This window comes from Lutzomyia longipalpis, chromosome 3 (genome assembly GCF_024334085.1).
Source record: "Lutzomyia longipalpis isolate SR_M1_2022 chromosome 3, ASM2433408v1".
NCBI lineage: Eukaryota > Metazoa > Arthropoda > Insecta > Diptera > Psychodidae > Lutzomyia > Lutzomyia longipalpis.
Window position 1 is genome coordinate 30178441 of NC_074709.1, and position 18737 is coordinate 30197177.

The window sequence follows — 18737 nt, forward strand, 5'->3', positions numbered from 1 at the left end:
TACCAAGGTTACTTATTAAAAAAAAATTCTTCATGATTGAATAACCCTGACAATGATCAAAGGGCGCGAATGGGTTAAAAAACATTAATTCAAAGAAATCGTTTTGAATATTTTTCTATTTTTGAATAATTTTATTTAAATATTTTCTATTCAAATACTTACCCCTTTTCTGTCCAAAAATCTCGAAAAAGTCGCGCTGTAAAACAAATTGAGAAATAAACAAATTTTTAAACAATTTTATATATTATATTTTTTCTTTTTATTTATTATTGAAATTTCGGAAGCATCTACAAATTATGTGGTTGCTTTTTTCGCTTTTTTCTTCACTACTAGAACACAATTCTTTTTTTTTCTTTTCATTATGAATGCAAAATTTCTTTTCCAGAAAGAATAACAAGGTTTTATCGCTATTTTTTTTCTTTAAATTTTTTTATAAATAGTTTATTTCTTTCAATTTTATATTTTAGTGATTCTCCGTGGTATTCGCATGGGTTAATAATAATAATTTAAAAAAAAAAGAAAACGTTTAAAGTTAACATTAAAACGAACGAATTTTTTCTTTATTTAATTGACATGTATCTATTTTCTCTTCTTTTTCTATAATTTATTACATAAAAAAGAATTGTTAAAACAATAAAACAGAGAGGGACAACAAATATAATTAATGAAAATTTGTGTTTAAAAAAGTAATAATAACAATTTCAATATTAGTTTTTCAATAATTAATATTTACTGTATTTTTTCCAAGATTTTTTTGTCTTAAAAGTTAAATTTATTTTGAGTAATAATCATATTTTTTTTTTCATTTCTTTCACATTATCTCAATAATTTCTATTACAAATATTCTTTTTCTTTATAAGATGTTAATATTTTTTATTAAAAAATACAAAAGTGGAATTTATTGTACAAAAAAGGCGAACAATTATATTTCATTTTTCTTTAATAAATTTTTTTTTTATTTCTTTCACATTTATTAATATAATATTCTCTCTACAGGACAAGTGTTTATCTTTATGTAATTTTTTTTGACTTTTACGTAAATTAATTAACTTATGTAATTTATATCAGGTTTACGAAACAGATCACGTTTTTTTTTGTTTAGAAAATTATTAAGAAAATTTATTAATAAATATTGTTTTTTGTTGTTTTTAAATGCTCCGTGTTAGTAAGTTCTTTTTTTCTTGCCTTTTTTAAGGGTATTTTATAAGTAATTTATATGTTGAAAGAAGTCTGCGGTTTTTTTTCTTAATAAACTTTCACAGTATTTTTTTATTACTTTTTTTTCTTTCATCAAACAGTACAATATATATATAGGCCCTGTGGAAACATACGCCGAAATTTGACGATAAAAATTAATTTGAAATTAAAAGAAATTTCTTTTATTTAATCATAAAAATTAAGAAAATAAACATGTGGTTATATACTTTTTTTTTCTTTTCTTTTAATACCTTAATATCATATCAAAATATGAAGTTATATAGGGTACCTATATTTTTAATAAATATTTTTTTTTCATTTAAATGCAGTTCATCTAAAAATAATTCTACGTTATTTTTTTAAATAGATTTTCTATTGTGAAAGTGATTTGTCGAAATTATTATTTTTTTCTTTATTTACAGGCATCAGAAATTTACAATTTTTTTTTAAATAAATAAATCTATTCGTGTTCTATTTTTTTTTGTTAAAGTAATTCTATGGTTTTCTTCACACCAAAAGGGTTTAATTTTTTGTAAAATAAATAGAAGGTTTTCATTTGGTTAGATCAGTAAAAGAAAAAGTATTTTTCAATGCCGAAAGAATATTTTTGCAGACTGAAAGAATATTTTTTCTAACCGAATAAATATTTTTGCAGACCAAAAATATGTTTCCAGACTGAAAGAATATTTTTACAGACCGAAAAAATACTTTTCATACTGAAAGATCATAAACAAAATTGCTTATAACAGTCCAGCAATTCGACCTGATTATTATTATTTTTTTTATTTGCAGATAACTTTCAATCCTTAATTTACGTTGATTGATTTTCTTTTTTAATTTAAGAATTACATTACTAGAGAAAGTTAATTTTTTTTATCCACATCGAGAGTTTAAATTGAAAACTTTTGTTGCTATTTGCCTCACAAAATACATGCAGAAATGAAAAGAAAAATAAAATCAAAATGAAAACATTTCAGAATGGCCTCTGAGCAATGATTTTTCTCAGTGCAAGCAGTTCTTTTGCGGCTTATTTTTTTTTCTTAAAATTCTTATTAAGAATTTTTCTTTTTATCAACGTAAAAAAAATCTGCGCTTCATTTATTTAAATTCTGTTTAGATTCGTTGTTAATTTCGTAAACATCAACACCGCAATTCACATTTTTTCTTTTAAAGTCCTCAAAATTCAGCAATTTTCCTTTTTAATTCTTGAAAGCGATTATACGTAAAATTTAATATTCTTTACTAAAACTAGATAAATATTTTTTTATTATATGTTTTTTTTAACACTACAGTGTCTTTTTTATCATTGCAAATCGATATTTATGTTTACACAAAAATCCAATTTCCTTTATCCTCCAAGTTTGATCTCGATTTCACGACAACTTCTTGTGCTTTTTCATTTTTTTTAAACTTTTAATTGCATTCAAAGGATTCAACAATCCCGTGTTTTAGAGCAATATATTAGATTTTTCAATTTCTCCTGTATTTATTTTTATTTATTTTCTTTTTATTCTAAAATATTTTTCTTTTCTTCTTTAAACATTATTTTTCTACAAATCGCAAACTACATTTAATCCTACTCAACTACTATAATAAGATTTTTTTTAACGTGTACAACTATAGAAAAAAATCTAATTCCTATATTTTTTAATTCTATAATAATTCTAAGATCTATTTCGCTTTTTTTTCTTCATTTTGAAAGTTTCTTTTCTGTCCTAAGGATCGTTTTTTAATAGATTCCGAATGACGATTGGGTTTTATTTTTTTTAGGTTTTCATATTTATTTTTCTTTTTTTTTTCAGTTATAACCTCACTCGATTTGTGATAGTTTTTTAAGTTGCTTTCTATTATAATCAAAATTACGTAAATTTATGTTTTTATTCTTGCATTTTTTCTGTCTATGTAAGCCCTGAAAATTGTTGAAATACTGGTTAATATCTCAGAATTTTTTTTTAATATTTGAGGTTAGGTTATGTTGAAGAAGTTCGTAGACTCTTTTGCACCGCAATAGAATTAATTTAAATTAAGTTTAACTGTGAAAAAGAAGGAAAATTCTTATTATTTTAGTAAGTTTTTGTATGGTTTAAAGAAAAGTTAATCAGAGGAAAACATATCAAATATTGAGATTTGAAATTTGAGGTTAGAAAACTTAAAAAAAAGCTCCACGAACTTCTCAAACATCTCCGCCATTTTTATTATTAATATAGTATTTTGTTTGTTAGTTAGTTAGTTAATCTTCATTCTAAATACTTTTATAAATTCTAGTTATTTTATGTAAATATTGAGCGAGTCTGTAATGCTATTTATTATATTTTTCTCTTCTTCCACATTTTGGGAATAATTTTACTCACCTTCCGCACTTTCATCATTTTTTTTAACTTTTTCTTTTCCTAACGTTCCTAACGATTTTTTAATAACGTTGATTTTTTATGCACAGTGTATTTGAAAAAAAAACGATCACATTGTAACGTCTTGATGCATTTAATGCTGCGCGACGTATTCAAGATTTTTTTCTTTCTTTTTTTCATTTCTATCTTTTTGTTCGTGGCTTAATTCCTTATGAGCGTGTAGAAGTTCTCAACTCTGTCCGTTGGCTCATTGAGGTCACCACACAGGCTGTACTAATCATCCGGATCGAGCCCTATGAGTTCCGCCTGGAGGCGCCCCTTTGTCCTGCAGCAAATTGTCAGGCAGAAAATTCTCAGCGCCAACCGGAAGTGCGGTGACATCCCCGTGAGAATGATGAACTTCCACAGAGAATTGAGAACACCAAACCAAACAATGCCGAAATGTACGAGGGGATTCTGAAAGACATCTCCTGTGACGCCTTCGTAGAACTTCACCACAATTAGGGGACTCCACGATAGCCAGAAGCTGAAGATTAGGGCAAAGGACATGGTATGACTGGGATTGGCGAGATTCTCCGCCAATGCTGTTGCGTATTCTTTGTCGTGAATTGGGGCGCCGGATTTGAGGCGTCGCATCATGACGAAGATGTAGCCGTAGTTGTGAACGATGGAGATTACACTGGGACCGAGGACTAGGATGGCCAGGGTGGCACTATATGCCGTCATACTGCCCCATTTGAGCATGCACACGTACGCCTCCTCGTCAAATTGGGCCTTATTGAAGCCCAACAGTGGTGGACAGCACAGCATTGCAGCTGAAATCCACGTGAATGCCATCCAACACTGGCATCTGTGGGAAATCATTCATTTTTTATCTTAATTTGTATTCCTTTTGAATTATTTAAAAATAATAAGGAAATAATTTAAATTGAATCATATCGTCGCTGGAATATATTTAGGGGTTGATATTTAAAGTAATTCAAAACTACAATTTAACGGAAAATGGCGGGAAAGCTAACCTTGTTTTCGTTTGAACCGTCTCATATCGGAGAGGTTTTCGTACAGCCAAATATCTATCTACCGAAATCCACATGAATGTGTAAACTGTGACTGACCACAGTGTCACCTCCAAGTAACCAATGAAGCGACACAAGATGTCGCCGTAGATCCACTCTCCTGTTAGGGCTGGGTACACAGATAGAGGTACAATGAGTAGTCCGCATAGTAAATCAGCGACCGCCAGAGACAGTAAATAGTAATTTATTACTTCGGATGGACCTAAATCCCCCCAGAAAACACCAAGAAAAAAGTTTGAGGTTAGAACAAGTGACGCTGACAAAATGGCGGCGGCATCATGGAACTAACCTCTAAAATTAAGGAATGTTGCAATAATTAGTATATTAGATGCGACAATGGCGACGCCCAGGACAAGTATGAGCCCTGACTTGGTGAGAGCCTCCAGGGTTGAGTCGTAGACTTGCAAATGACTCAGCCCTTGCAGGTGCATCGTAGCACCTCGCATTCGGTCATGACGTTTCGTGTCGCGAAGTAGTAAATGGCCCGTTCTGCAGCTTCACACTCACACAAACTATACGAGATTTTCCTACTATATCACCTGTATACATTTAATATCCCTATAATCGACGAAGCGATGTTGCTTGATTTTTTTTTCTTCTTTAATTTCTATTGCGCGCGCTGGGACAGTCCACAAAAAAATACGCGAGTCGTTGTGAGAAAAATGTTTGCAAAAAAAGGAGGAAATTACCCAATAGAATGCACTATCCGTATTTAATTAGTTTTCCACCTTTTTGCACCGTCAAATAGAATATCGATGAGACGATAGAGAGATTTTCTGGTTGTGTGTAGTATATGAGGAGAAACACGACGAGCAACAGTCAATGGCGGAAGATTCCTATTTTGTCACCGTGCCATTTCATTCCAAATGCACTTATCTGGAAAAAAAAGAAGAGGAAAATGGGAGAAAATTAAAATTCTCATTCACTCTTTTTGCTAAATCCTCTTCTTAATCTCTGAAAGTTGAATTAAAAATCAATTTTCAATTAAAAGATCTTAAGTTTGAGATTATTTTTAACGTATAACCGTTGAGGCCGTTTTTTTTTTAAACCCTGAAGTTGCCTTTAAAATATTTTGAAAATTATGTGTGGTATCGGTGGCGTCCTTTTTCAAGTTTACTAAAGGCCATGTTCTGACAATCAAACATTCCTAGAACGCGTGCAGAACGTGCAGAATTAAATGCAATTTTATGTATTGATGTGGTTTACATTGAATTTTTCCACCAAAAGGGGTATATTCGCATTGATTTGGGCACCACATGGTGGCGCGCTTCAAGGATATTTCGAAAGTTATTGCCAGATTTAGCAATATTTTTGTCTATAAATAAAAAACCCACGCCATGGCCTTGCGGTCTTTATTTTCTTTTTTTTTTGCCTTCTTGCAATTCTCGCGCACTAAATTGCTCAGAAGGAAAGAACCGAAAGAAAATCCTCCATGTAAGCGATTTAATCTTTTAGACAGAATAATAAATTGTAATAATATTGAGTTTTTTTTTTTGTGAGGGTGGCAGAGATTTTTGCATGCTTCCGTGTGACACGTGATAGATAAAATGGCTTTTGCGGGGTGGGGGATGTCGGCAAAAAAATTGTGATTCTGCTAGTTATTTATAATGGAAAAGTGGGTCAAACTCCCAAATGGAATATCTTCCTTCATTTTGTCGCCTTTTGCCTTTTCCTCCTTTTACAGTGTGGCGTAACAACACAAAACTTTCTCTCACATCGCAACGAAATATCAACTTACATTTTGCCAAAAAGTTTCAACTCCTTTTTTTTTTGCAGAGAATACAAAAGAATACGAAAAGGATAGGTTCAATCTGCTGCTGCTTTGGGGAGTTTCAGAGAGTTTTAAAAGGTTTCCAACAAAGGAGTTTTATCACTGAATTTTTCATCATTGAGCCGTTAATTGACATTGAAACCAAGATGGCTACCCCACGCGATCACTAACCGCCATTAACGACCATTTTGGCGCCATATTGGCTGTTAAGACACACAAAAGGCAACACAAAACCTTCTAATCTTCCCATCGTGTGCACCAATTTGTATCCAAAAGCATTGTAATAGAGAACACCTTACCCCAAGCTACGGGGGTGCAATAATACGAAGAAAATTGAGCTTTGCAGGTGAGTGATCTGATGCTGTCAGCATCGTCATGGTAATTGAATTAGTAATTGATTTTGCCACCGTTTGTTTACCAGCAAATTGGTGACCCGATTTCGTCGATGCTGTCATCCCATTGAAGACCCACCTCCTGCCCCCCATTCACGGGATGCTTTTGCCTTTGATGCAATTTACTTAATAGAAGAGCCACCGATGCTCTGATGTGTGTGTGGGATGCATTTTAATGCCCCCCAGCATCACCACTTTTGCAACATTTTCGTTACATAACGAGCCCTCGATGTCATTTAACTTTATGGCTGCTATACGATGGTGTGGTGGGTTAGATGTGGTGATCCCCACCACCCTCAACATGTTGCCGATCCGGGTTTGTGGATTATATACACAACATATAAATTTCTCATGAGCGCTTCTTTGCTTATCAGCATTGGGTTATTCTTTCTCATACCATCATCCACCAAATCGCCAAAATTGGGGGTTATTTTACAGCATTTGTGGAACGTTTAGCATCCGAGGACTTTGTTATCGGAATTTTAGGTTTTAAAAAAAAATAAAGGATAACTTTTGGGGTATACATTTTGCCACCATATTTGATTAAGTTTTCATGTCGTTTACAGTTAGATTATTTATAGGTTAGATTTTTTGTTTGAAAATGGCGGACTTCAGATAAAAGACCTTTAAAATCTTATTAAATTCTTAAAATCCATACCGGCCCTATGGACATGAAGTTCGCGGCCGTAAAATAATAAAATTAAAAAAAAAATCCATAACCTAAAAATAACTTAACCTCAAATACAAAAACTCACAGACTTTTCTCATTTCAAGTCAAAAAGTAACTTTTTCAAGCTCTATCCCCGAAGCAATTCTGACTACCTATAAAATAATACCACAGAATGTTTCTGAATCCTCGCAGAACAAATAGTTTTCCAAACTTTCACTGCGCATTTTCGTGAGTAAAAGTTTGATTTGAATGTTTCCTTTTTTTATTATTTTTTGTTCGTTAAATATGGCGAAAGTTTTTTTGGGAAACATGCAAACTATGTAGGTATGAAAAGCTCTCAAAAAGCTCACAGAAAAAGCCCCAAAATTATTCCAAATGTAATTTGATTAATAAAGGGGACGCAATAATAAATCAAAAGCTCAACATTTTCTATTTAAGCTGAATCTGAAATGAATGTTGAATTGTAAAACAAAAGGGAAGCGTGCAGAAGAGTGAAATATAGCGCATATGTGGGGGTGTTGGATGGGACAAAGGAGAAGCGGAAATTTCACGTGATGACAATAAAATTTATATATTCAAACTACAGCCGGAGACATTGGGAAGTGTTGTGATGGGAAAAGCGAGGCGTTTTTGTGCGGAAATTCCAACCCTTAGTCTGTTAAAATTATGCAATTGCAATTTAATTGAGACAAAGTGACCGCACATAAAATTCAAAAAAAGCATCGCGCACACGAACCTCAAGAGTTTATGTAGTATCACCCACACCACCCCGCAAAAGCTTCCATATTGCCCATTTGAGGTTGTCCTTCCTCACAGCAAAAGGAAGCGATACAATCGCGCAAAAGTTGTGGAGTTTGGGGTTTAAAATTACTCTGCATAGCACACAAAATTCCATTTTTGCCCACAAAACTTTCCTCTTGAGCTTTTTCCTTGTATAAAGAAAAACTTATTATGTGGCGGCACGTTCTTGCACATTTCTATCTTCTTGCAGAAGAGAAGGAAAAGCTAATATTTTACATTGCCATTTTTGCCTTTTATATTTCCAAATGCGCGGTTTTGCCCTTTTTTGCACACCCACCCCCGCACTTAACTCACGTAAAGATGTGAGAATAGAGTTTTCTTCGTTTTCTTCTTCCTCTAAGAAAAAGTGTCTTGCAGTGGAGTCACGAGGAGGAATAAATTATGCAGCTGCTAAATTATTTATTAAGAAATTTCCTTATATAGTTTTTGAATTGGAAATTAAAGTTTTTTTTAGATAATTGTAAAAATCATGACGTCGCTGGAAAAACTAAAATTGCTGCTTGAAGTTTTTCATCATTTTTGGGGAAATTTCACGGCAATTAAATTTAAATTAACTTTTATGAGCTTTTAGGGTGCTTCACTTAAACATTCTGTCTAACTACACCCCAGAAAAATACCTAATTTCCCAGAGCTTTCAGTCTTTCATAAATCCTGATCAAAGACTAAATAAATCCCATTTTTATCAAACATTTGCTATTGATTTTTTTTCAAATTAAACTTTTAAAAAATCTTTCTGAAGATTCTTCTTCAAAAACTTTGGAAATTCATTCTTTTGACTCTTTTTTTTTTATAGAGTTTGTTAAGCTTCTTCCCCCCACCCCCACAATAAGAATAACAAAAAAGAAAAGAAAACTTTCAATGTTAGTCACAAAAGCAGTTGGTCAGTGTAAAATGAAATCATGTAGATAAATAATTCAGAGCATTTTGGTATTGGGAGAAAGGGGCGATATGGAAATCAGTAAGTGAGAGAGTTGAGAATATTTTTATGTTTTTCCACCCCCTCCCATCCTCACTACGTACCGTACATACATTCCACCCCATGATCCCCCATGAGGATGCAACTTACTCAACCAAACCCTCTTGTTTAGCTACATATGTGAGGATTTCCTCACTGACTATACGCAGACATAATGTGAGTGGGTGGGAGGGAGGGAACATATGTTGAAATGATGGTTATTCACATGGCCCAGAAAGCTCTCTACGGACTTATAAAAAATTTACGCATTTTATGAGAACAAATACACCTCCAACAGTTTGGCCTGAATATTTCAAAAAGCTCCCAAGACTTTGTATATATGGTGGCTTTTTTTGCCTTATCTCAATAGTTGAGAAATCAGTCAAATTTTCCCCACGAAAAATTATTAAAAAAAATAATTTTAGAAAAGAATTTTCTTTTTATATTTTTTCTCATCGAAATTCCTTCAGAAAACTTTTTCCGAGTCTTTCTGCTGTAAGGTAAAAAGATTTGAATATGTAGCGAAGCATAAAAAAATGTTCAATATGCGCGAAGGAAGTTTTGAGGAGATTGCCAAAAACTTTCTTCACATCCACCGAGCTTTTTAGCCATAGAATATGTATTATTATTGAACATCGCATAGCACGGAAAATTTCCATTTAGAATTGAGATATCGCAGTTCATTCTCATTTTTCTTCGTACCATTTATTCTGTGATATAATCGTGGTGCTTGTGGGAGTATGACGAAGTTTTGGGAACTCAAATCTTCCATATCGGGGTGACGATGAAATTGGTGGTAAACATGAAAATCGCACGGAATTTTTATTAGTCCACCTCGTGTGGTTTTTAGAGGGGTGAAGATGTTGTGTAATTGATCGATTTTGGGGGTTTTTCTTAACGTTTTCCTTATTTAAATTTAAAAGTTTTCTGTATTTGATTCTTTTGCTTTTAAAAAAAAATTAAAAATTCTAGTAGGATTAATGTAAATTATCATTACAAGACACTTAAATAATGCAACAGATGGCGGTAGGATGAAATTTAAAAAATCAACAAATGGCGCTGATTTCTTTTAAATTTCTAACTACAAATGGATGGAGTAAGAGAGTAAGCTACTTCTGAAACCATTGACAGATTTGCTCTGTCTCAATTCAGGTTGAATTAAACAAACATTTCTATAGCTTTCGACACATACAGATAGAGAGAAAAATTAATAAAATATAGAAGAAAATCCTTCTAAAAACATTAAGGAAAGGATTAAAGGAAAGCTCAAAGCTTTCGATACTTTCGGTTCTTCTTAGAGTTTTTATAAAGAAATAACGAATTCTTGTTAATTTTTTCAATAAATTAAACATCATTCTTCCTAACCTTTCTAGTTCTTAAAAGTCACCACTATGCGTCTACCGCCGTCTTAGCAAAAGCTCTCCAAAAATCCGTCAATTGAATTCTTTCACTTTCTCTTTAACGGAATTTTTCATTCAATATTTTCTTCTCTCTCCCTCTCTACTTTGAGCGAGAGGGCATTTCCCGAAGTTCCTTCCGCCATTTCTTTTTAATATAAGATCACATTTCATTATGCCATATATACCTTGACATCTTCTTTTACATACATACATATTCCACGTGAATTATTCCGCTGTTTCGCGTTCTTTTCTTTTCGCGCGCCGCACACACAACCCAAAATATTCTCGCATGGGGAGTACAAAAGAAAAGTTCGCCACCTCCCCCTTCCCCACACGGCTTTTCCTTTGGGATTGGGTGGGTGGTGAAGAGAATTTTCGGTAGCTATGTAATGCAAATGAAGGAAAATACTGCTGAGCTGGGAATTTTTAGGAGTGGTTCCATGTTTTCACCAAAAAAAAAGAGAGAGATTTCTTTATTTCTTCTTTTTTTTCTTCAGCAAAAATGGTGGTTGGAGAGAAAATGTGAGAATTAGAACAGAGGCACGCATAGATTTAATACATAGGTAACATTGTATAGGGTGTAGCAATAAAAACGCAAACTTCTGCTCATAAAAAGACGTTGAAAAAAAAAAGAAGAGAACCAGAAGCTAAAGGGAGTGGTTTTGTTGAGCATTAAACTATACAAGAAAAAAATCCCTAAAATAGGTTTTTTAGGATTTCTTTCTTCACCTCTTCCCTCGGTAAAAAACCATTAAAGAGTGGAGTTACAAAAGACAAAAAAAATCAGACTGATGGCATGGTTTCAACATTACAAAAAAAAACGAAGCATGAGAATGTACAGATGGTTGGTGGATTACGTCAGAAGGACTAACTTAAAAAAAAACACGTGTAGGTACAAAAAAAAAGGAGGAAAATTACAAAATTGTGTCGACAATCGATTCCTCCGTTTGCCCATTCCTCAGCGAGCCATCAATAATTCCAAACAAGTACCTGTATGTACTGTACATGGAAAATTCCCAATGGCTTTTCCACATCAAAGCATCAAAAGACGCTGTGCATTGGAAAACGTGATCCATAAAAATAACCACCCATTTTGGTTTGAAAACTTCTATACTACATACACCCGAAAAATACCCAAGAGATCCCTCATTTCCACCTCAGCCCCTTCAAGGTTTACCCACCCACCTTCACCTCTCTCTGCAATAGTGGGTGGGTGGGTGAGAAAGAATATATTTGTACTGTAGGTATGTGATGGAGGGTATTTGAAATGATGGGATGGGTTGTTTTTGAAAGCCCCAAAATGAGACCAAATGGCCATCAACAACGAATCTTACGAGTATATTTTTTCTTCTCTTATACCGTAGAGTAGAGTAAAGGGGGGCATAACCAGTATCAGTGAGGAAAATTTTAGAATAAATATTGAAAAATTTTACGGAAAAAAATTAATTTTTTATTAAGATTTGAAAGGACTTAAGGGTTCGGATTATGTTAAAAATCTTTTATTTTATTCGTCAGTTAAAAAAATTTGAATATTGTCTGAAAAATCTTAAAAGATTATGACAGTTTGTTTCTTTATTAATCTTATTTTTAAAGGTAAACTAATTTTTTTTGAGGTCTTTTAATATCTTTTTGAATGTTTTCTGAAAAGCTTAATCCTTTGTATTTGTTGTAAGGAATGACAAAAGAATGAATTAAAAATATCAACTGTTAAAATCTTACAAAAGCTTTAAAGTTACCTTAAAAAAAGACAAGATTTTTAACAGAATCATATCTATTTTTCTTAATCTTCCAATGTGTGATTAAATAAGATTTAGATTTTAAGACGTATCTGACGAATATTCTAATTTTAAGGTTCAATATAAAGGAGATTAATTTCATTTTGACATACTATGTACATACAATTTTTTTTAGATAAACGTCCTTCAAAATAATCCGCAAAAACTAATTTTTTTATTAAGAAGTCTTAAGTCATTTTCTTCAAAGCTTTAGAACCTGTTCTGAAACAAATTCCTTCCGGAATTAAATTAAATACAATCTATTAAGAATTTTCCATGACTCCTCACGCAATTTATCTACCCTCAATTTTTACCACACACAAATTTTCAAATAAAATTTTCTAGAAGATAAATTTTCTTGAGAAATTTTCAATTGAATCTCATCCAAGAAAAAGAATAAATTGTTGACTAATTCTTTGATTTATTGTACAAACAAGAAGATTTATTTATTTATATTAAAACCTATTCGCGTTCTTTGAAACTCTCAAACTCTAATCACGTCCGGATGAGGGTTAGGGTGTTTGTACACCATCCCCCATTGCTTCATCCCCTATCTATTCGCGAGGATGCGATGAAACCACGATGGAAGCGTATAGTAGAGTACTGTATGAGTTGGCCAAGTGCCCAAAGAGGAATTCTATTTATTCGAACTTTCGGCTGCATTTTGGGAATTAAACTTTAATGAAAATAATACCAGCAAGTTGGGTGTGTGTGTGAATCTTCGGGGTGGACGCTCTACCTCTGTGCCTGTGAATATGACGTCAACTCATGGTACTTCCACGCATTTTCCCTCCTAAACTTTTGCATTATTCAACATGAGGATTTATGTGGAGAAAGAAGCTTTTGAGCTTTGTTAAATTTTTAAAATTATTTTTAGAGCTTTTTATAGTGCTTTGCTTATTTGCAGAAGACTTTTCAGGGAGCTTTTCTTGATGAGAAATTTATTTAATTAAACAAGAATTAGCTGCTGTGAAATCACCACTCCCCGTTGTGAGGGGAAAATTGGGGAAATTTGCGAGAAAATAGTGCGAAAGCATCAGCAGTGTAGAGTTGAAATTAGCCCCATGGGGGACCAATGAGAAATTCATTATCGGCACTTTGGAGCGACGACGCTTTAATAACAATCAATTATTTTCTCTCTACTATTAAATCTTTCTTTTTTTTTTTAAGAATGCGGCGTCTCTCATACGCAACATTCTCATTTTTTTATTTCTTTCTCTTTGTTGTAATTAAAATTGCACATAAAAGTTGAATTTTGTATGCTACACCGTATGCGCAATTTAACGTGTCGTGACTCCTCAAACAATTCATCATAATGTTGTAGTACTAACTTTTTCTCTGGCACAAGTCAAATTAATTATTTAACACACACCACACATGTTTGTTGCGTTCAGAACATCCTTTTGAGGAATATTTTTGCATAAAATAAACAATTCGCAGTGTGTGGAAAAAAATTATAAAGAAAGTCCTTATATGTTTAACATTCAAGAGAAACTAGTTGAAGAATTACAGTGAGAGCCATAAAAAATTTGTAAAAGTCAGCAAACTATCGAATGTTTCTCATTTTTATTGGGTTTGGCAATTAAGAAATCGAAAATGTTTCTATTAAGGAGATAAATGGGTAAAGATAAATTTTCACTTGAAGCTTTTCGCCTCCGGAGGGAGGGAATCCTTTACTCTTGGCAGTGCCAGAGCCAACAGTTTGTTGGTGCCAACCTCATTTGGAAGAAAATCAATATAATGTAGGTTTCCTCTTCCCCAGAGGTGCGCTCCGGGGAAGGTTTCTGTTGCTCTTTAAAGCTACCCTCTGTATTAAATGCCTTTTCACATTAAGAAATTTCTTCTTAAAAAAAAGCTTCAAAGCTCGATGATTTCTCTGCATAGTCATTGTCCGCGTAAGCACAAGAACTTGCAGGGGGTTGTGTGGGAGTAAAGAGGAGAAACTTACATTGAGACGATGGGAGTTTCCGCCGTAATCATTTGCAGCAGCTGAGTAATGATTCTACTTCCGTTTTTCAGCGTTGTTGATCACAATTTATCTCCTCTTGTTGCACTCCTTAAATTGATATAAATATGTATATTTGTAGGTAACTGCAGTACCATTAAACACTAATGTGAGAAAACTCCTCATTCACTACTCCCAGGAAATTATTTCTTCCCCGCACAATCACAAAACATTCTTCCCTCCAACCAACAACCTCTTTTCTTTGCTAGAAATGAGGAAGGAAAATGAAAGCCTCAAAAATCTTTTCTTTGGGAGCTTTTTTAGCTGTGATTCTTTCTTCAAAGAAGCACAGCTTCTGTGTACACTCAAAAATGCAAAGTCGTCAGATCGGGCTCAAACTCGGGATGAGCACGAATTAGGGTCCCCACATTACAAAAAACGTATGCGCCAAAAATCTTTCCGTCCGTCCGTCCGGCCGTCCGGCCGTCCGGCCGTCCGGCCGTCCGGAACCTTTTGCTAAATTACAAGAGAACGGTAATAGATAGAGACTTGCGGTCAACGGCAAAGTTCATATATTGGGTGGAAGACATCCGATTATGAAGTCAGATCTGACCCCCCACCCCTCCGTCCGCCATTTTGAATAACCTCAAAATTTTGTTTTCGCTATATCTCAGTCACTATTATAGCTAAAAATCTGAAATTTTGATATGTTGTAGGGCCCATCAAGAGCTTTCCAACGATACCTCATTTTCGAAAATCGGTCAAGCCGTTTAGTCAATATGGCCGCCACAATTTTTCATCGAAAATCGACCATAACTCGAAAACGGCTTGACCGATTTTGATCAACCCGGGGTCAAATGAAAGATATTAATGAGCCCTACAACTGCTCGAAACATTGTAAGTTCAAAAAATGACCGCAAGTGGCGCTAAAATCGAAAACAAAATTTTCGATGAGTTTTCGATGAATATCTCGAGCACCGCTTTATAGAATTGCTTCATATTTTGATATGTTATAGTTGGCTATAATATCTACCACCATGCCAAAAATGAAGAAAATCTATGTAGCCGTTCCGGAGATATCGCGTTTTAAAGTTAACATGTCATATCTTGAGTTGCATAAGTCCAACGCCCCGCGAAGCGGGGCGTTTTATATACACATATAAAATAAAATGAAATATATATATAAATGCATAGATATATACATTATATATATATATATATATACATATAAAAATGCAAAGATAAATATATATAAACTGCAAAGATAAAAATTAAATATAGCATGGATGGAACAGTATAAAGCGAAAGAACGGTAAGTAAAACTTACGGGCTGTGATTCTTTCTTTGTCAGTGAAATGTGAAATTGACGGAAAATTGGGGATGGGCAAATTTTGAGGAAGGCTTTCTCGCGTACCGAATCACAGCCAACGCCCACGATTAAGGCATTTCACAAAATATCTGCGCGTTGGCTGTGATTCGGTGCGCGAGAAAGCCTTCCTCAAAATTTGCCCATCCCCAATTTTCCGTCAATTTCACATTTCACTGACAAAGAAAGAATCACAGCCCGTAAGTTTTACTTACCGTTCTTTCGCTTTATACTGTTCCATCCATGCTATATTTAATTTTTATCTTTGCAGTTTATATATATTTATTTTTCTCTTATTTCTTCACAAGAGGGTGACTAAATGCGAAAAAGTGATCACGTAAGAATGTGTTGAAGAAGATGAAAAAAAAAACGTTCACAGAGGGAAAGTTGAATTGCTTCAAAAGGACTATTTTTCCGGACTAATTCCCCCGAAGAAGGATGCAAAGAGACGAAGAGAAGAGAGAGAGAAGGCGATAAATGGGGGAGGATGTGGAAAAAATCAAGTCAAATTGTTATCATACATTGCTCCACATATGCCACACATATACAGGATGATTCACAAGAGCTCTAACAATTACATTAGCCTGAGAATAATTCTGCGAGAACTTCTGCAAGAATGATTTTAAACTTAATTCTAATGCTTCTGATGCTGACGTTTCTATTCTAACGTGTGAATTTATTTTAAAATTTGACGTATCTGTCTTTTCTATCTTTTTAGGTTATGTTTTTCTAACGTTTGATGTTGCTCTTAAACGGTAAACGTCCTTATTTGCAAAGTTTAACGTTTATTCTGTAGTTTGAATTTTATTCTTCTATTTAAAGTTTTAATCGGTTGACGTTTCTATTCTAACGTTTTACGTTTTAATTATAAATATTGACTTATTTTGTATATTTTGACGTTTATTCTAACTTTTAATATTTATATTTAATATTTAATTCTTGAAGTTTATTGTAATGTTTGACGTTTATCATAATTTTTGACGTTTTTTCGAATATTTAACGTTTATTCTAACAGTTGACGTACATAATATCCCAACTTTTGACGTTTATTCTAACATTACCCCAAGTTCCCGCCACGTTAATGTCTTTATTTTCGCAATCTTCTTCTACTTTCTGGAATTTTTTTTTTCAAAATCTTGACTTTAAAATTCTTTATTTTCCCTTAATTCAACTTAATAGAAATTAAAGAAATTATTCCTTCTTCTAAAGAATAAAACATAAAGAGAATAAAACTTCTCAATCACCCTGTATGTGCCAAAGAATCTTATGTAAAAATGAGCTTTTATGTGTTATGGAATATAGGGGTGAATGGATTTTCCTTATTCTCTCTCCTCTCCTTTAATACACTTTCCACACACACATAGACACCATTTTCTGTGAGAATTTCTTTCTTTTCACTGGCAAAGGTAGGTAGGTAGGTACTAAAGGGGGACCCTTCTATATAAATACAGGGAATAGTATCCACGAGCAAATGGTGAGAAGAAATCCCTTTAAGGACGCCTTTTTCTATGGGAAAAAATTGAATGAAAAGTCATGTCCCTTTTATCTGTTGGACAGATATATAAAATTGATTGTTAAATGATTTTCTTTTTCTAAAAAAAAAATGAGATTTTTCTCATTCTTCAAAGCTTTGGCGTAAGTTTTGTTCTCGAGATTTTTTTTTCACTTTTCAATTTCACTCTTGTGTTAAGAAATTAAATCTTTTTGTAAATTAAATGGGAGCGTTTTATGTAACCTTTCTTTTCTCATTACATCATTGAATTTATTCACCATATAAATCCTCTGCAGATGTTCTTTTTGTAACACTTTTTTTCACGCAAATTTCCACGATTTTCTACGGGGTTGAAGTTCTTTTTTCTTTCACACAGGGAGGACGGTAAAAGCACACTTGTAGGCAAATTTTCATTTAAATGGGAGAGGCTGAGAGAGAATTCCACATTTAGGGATGCGGGGGAGAAATTGCAAAAATACTTCGTTTTTTTCCGTTAAACTATAAAAATTTCTAAGGGGTTGTTCCTTCTTGTTGGGAAAAGTGAAAAAAATTCCCACAGAGCGAAAAGTTGGGCACCGTCAAATGTGAACAACTAAGACGTTGGAACACTCAATGAAGACTGGCGTTTTTTTTCTGTGAGTGCTTCGTGGGGGGATGAAAGCGCGTCTCGATGGCCCCTGTTTTATCGGTCTCCCAAACTACCCCTTCGCCGTTTTATGTGTGCTATCGAGTATATGTTGAGGTAGCGCACAGTAAAATCACATAGAAAATGGGGAGCTTTGTTGTGTGTGTCTGTGTGTATTGGTTGGGTAGCCTTTTTTGGGGTGGATGCAGAATGTACCCCCAAAGAGAGGTCTTCTTGCTTTCTCTTCGTACGTACGGAAAAGAAAAGAGGCCCCAGATGGGCTTGAACCCTCAGAAAATCCCAAAATTCCACCAAAACGGACACTCAAGGAACACTCACAGAAAACTTTTTGCGTGATTCTCTGCACAATTTCACCCACATTCACCTAAATTCCATCCACAATCGGAGAGTCAAGAGTTTTCGCAACAATTTTCCCGAAAATCATCCCTCACACTGATACTCTCAAACGGGGTCCCGCACATGCGTCCAACGTTAGAAATATACCAACGAAGTGGCTCATCCACTACATTGCCGAGAGAGGCATCTCCCTGAAATTTCTCACTCAAATGTATACCTAAATACTTTTCTTTATGTGCTTCTATGCTACCCTCTCAATATTCTCATACCCCCCACCAACTATAAGCCCCCAATATAGAGCACGAGGAGAATGAAAGAATTTTCCAGACAAAGCGACGAGCTTTTCCCCTTCATTTTCCAGATAAATGTAACACTGTACAGTACATACAAATTGCCATTGTTCCACCCCCCAAATTTGCCACAAACATAGGGTGCTTCAAAAGTGAAATAGGAGTATTAATGCATTGAAATTGAAGGGGTTAAAAAGCCGTTAAAAAATTCAAAAATTCTGATTTTCTTTTGGGAAAATATTTGTGTTTTTCATTAATTTCCCATTCCACAGTTATT

The 18737-nt window shown here is 33.8% G+C and overlaps 1 protein-coding gene across 6 annotated transcripts; it reads right to left on the reverse strand.

Moving 5' to 3' along the window:
- Positions 1-235: 235 nt before the first annotated feature.
- Positions 236-18271, reverse strand: LOC129793824 (G-protein coupled receptor 52). Of its 6 annotated transcripts, none has more exons than XM_055834243.1 (5): positions 18153-18271; positions 14334-14441; positions 4911-5497; positions 4565-4823; positions 236-4395 (listed from the first exon to the last, which is right to left on the reverse strand). In XM_055834243.1, the coding sequence occupies exons 3-5, from the start codon at positions 5065-5067 to the stop codon at positions 3819-3821; spliced, it is 993 nt and encodes a 330-aa protein (XP_055690218.1). In that variant the 5' UTR covers positions 5068-5497; positions 14334-14441; positions 18153-18271; the 3' UTR covers positions 236-3818. The 6 variants fall into 6 exon arrangements, with proteins under 6 accessions (XP_055690218.1, XP_055690215.1, XP_055690214.1 ...); XM_055834240.1 differs by having other exon boundaries at positions 18199-18227; XM_055834239.1 differs by lacking the exon at positions 18153-18271 and adding an exon at positions 17467-17813.
- Between the last annotated feature and the right edge of the window lie 466 nt (positions 18272-18737).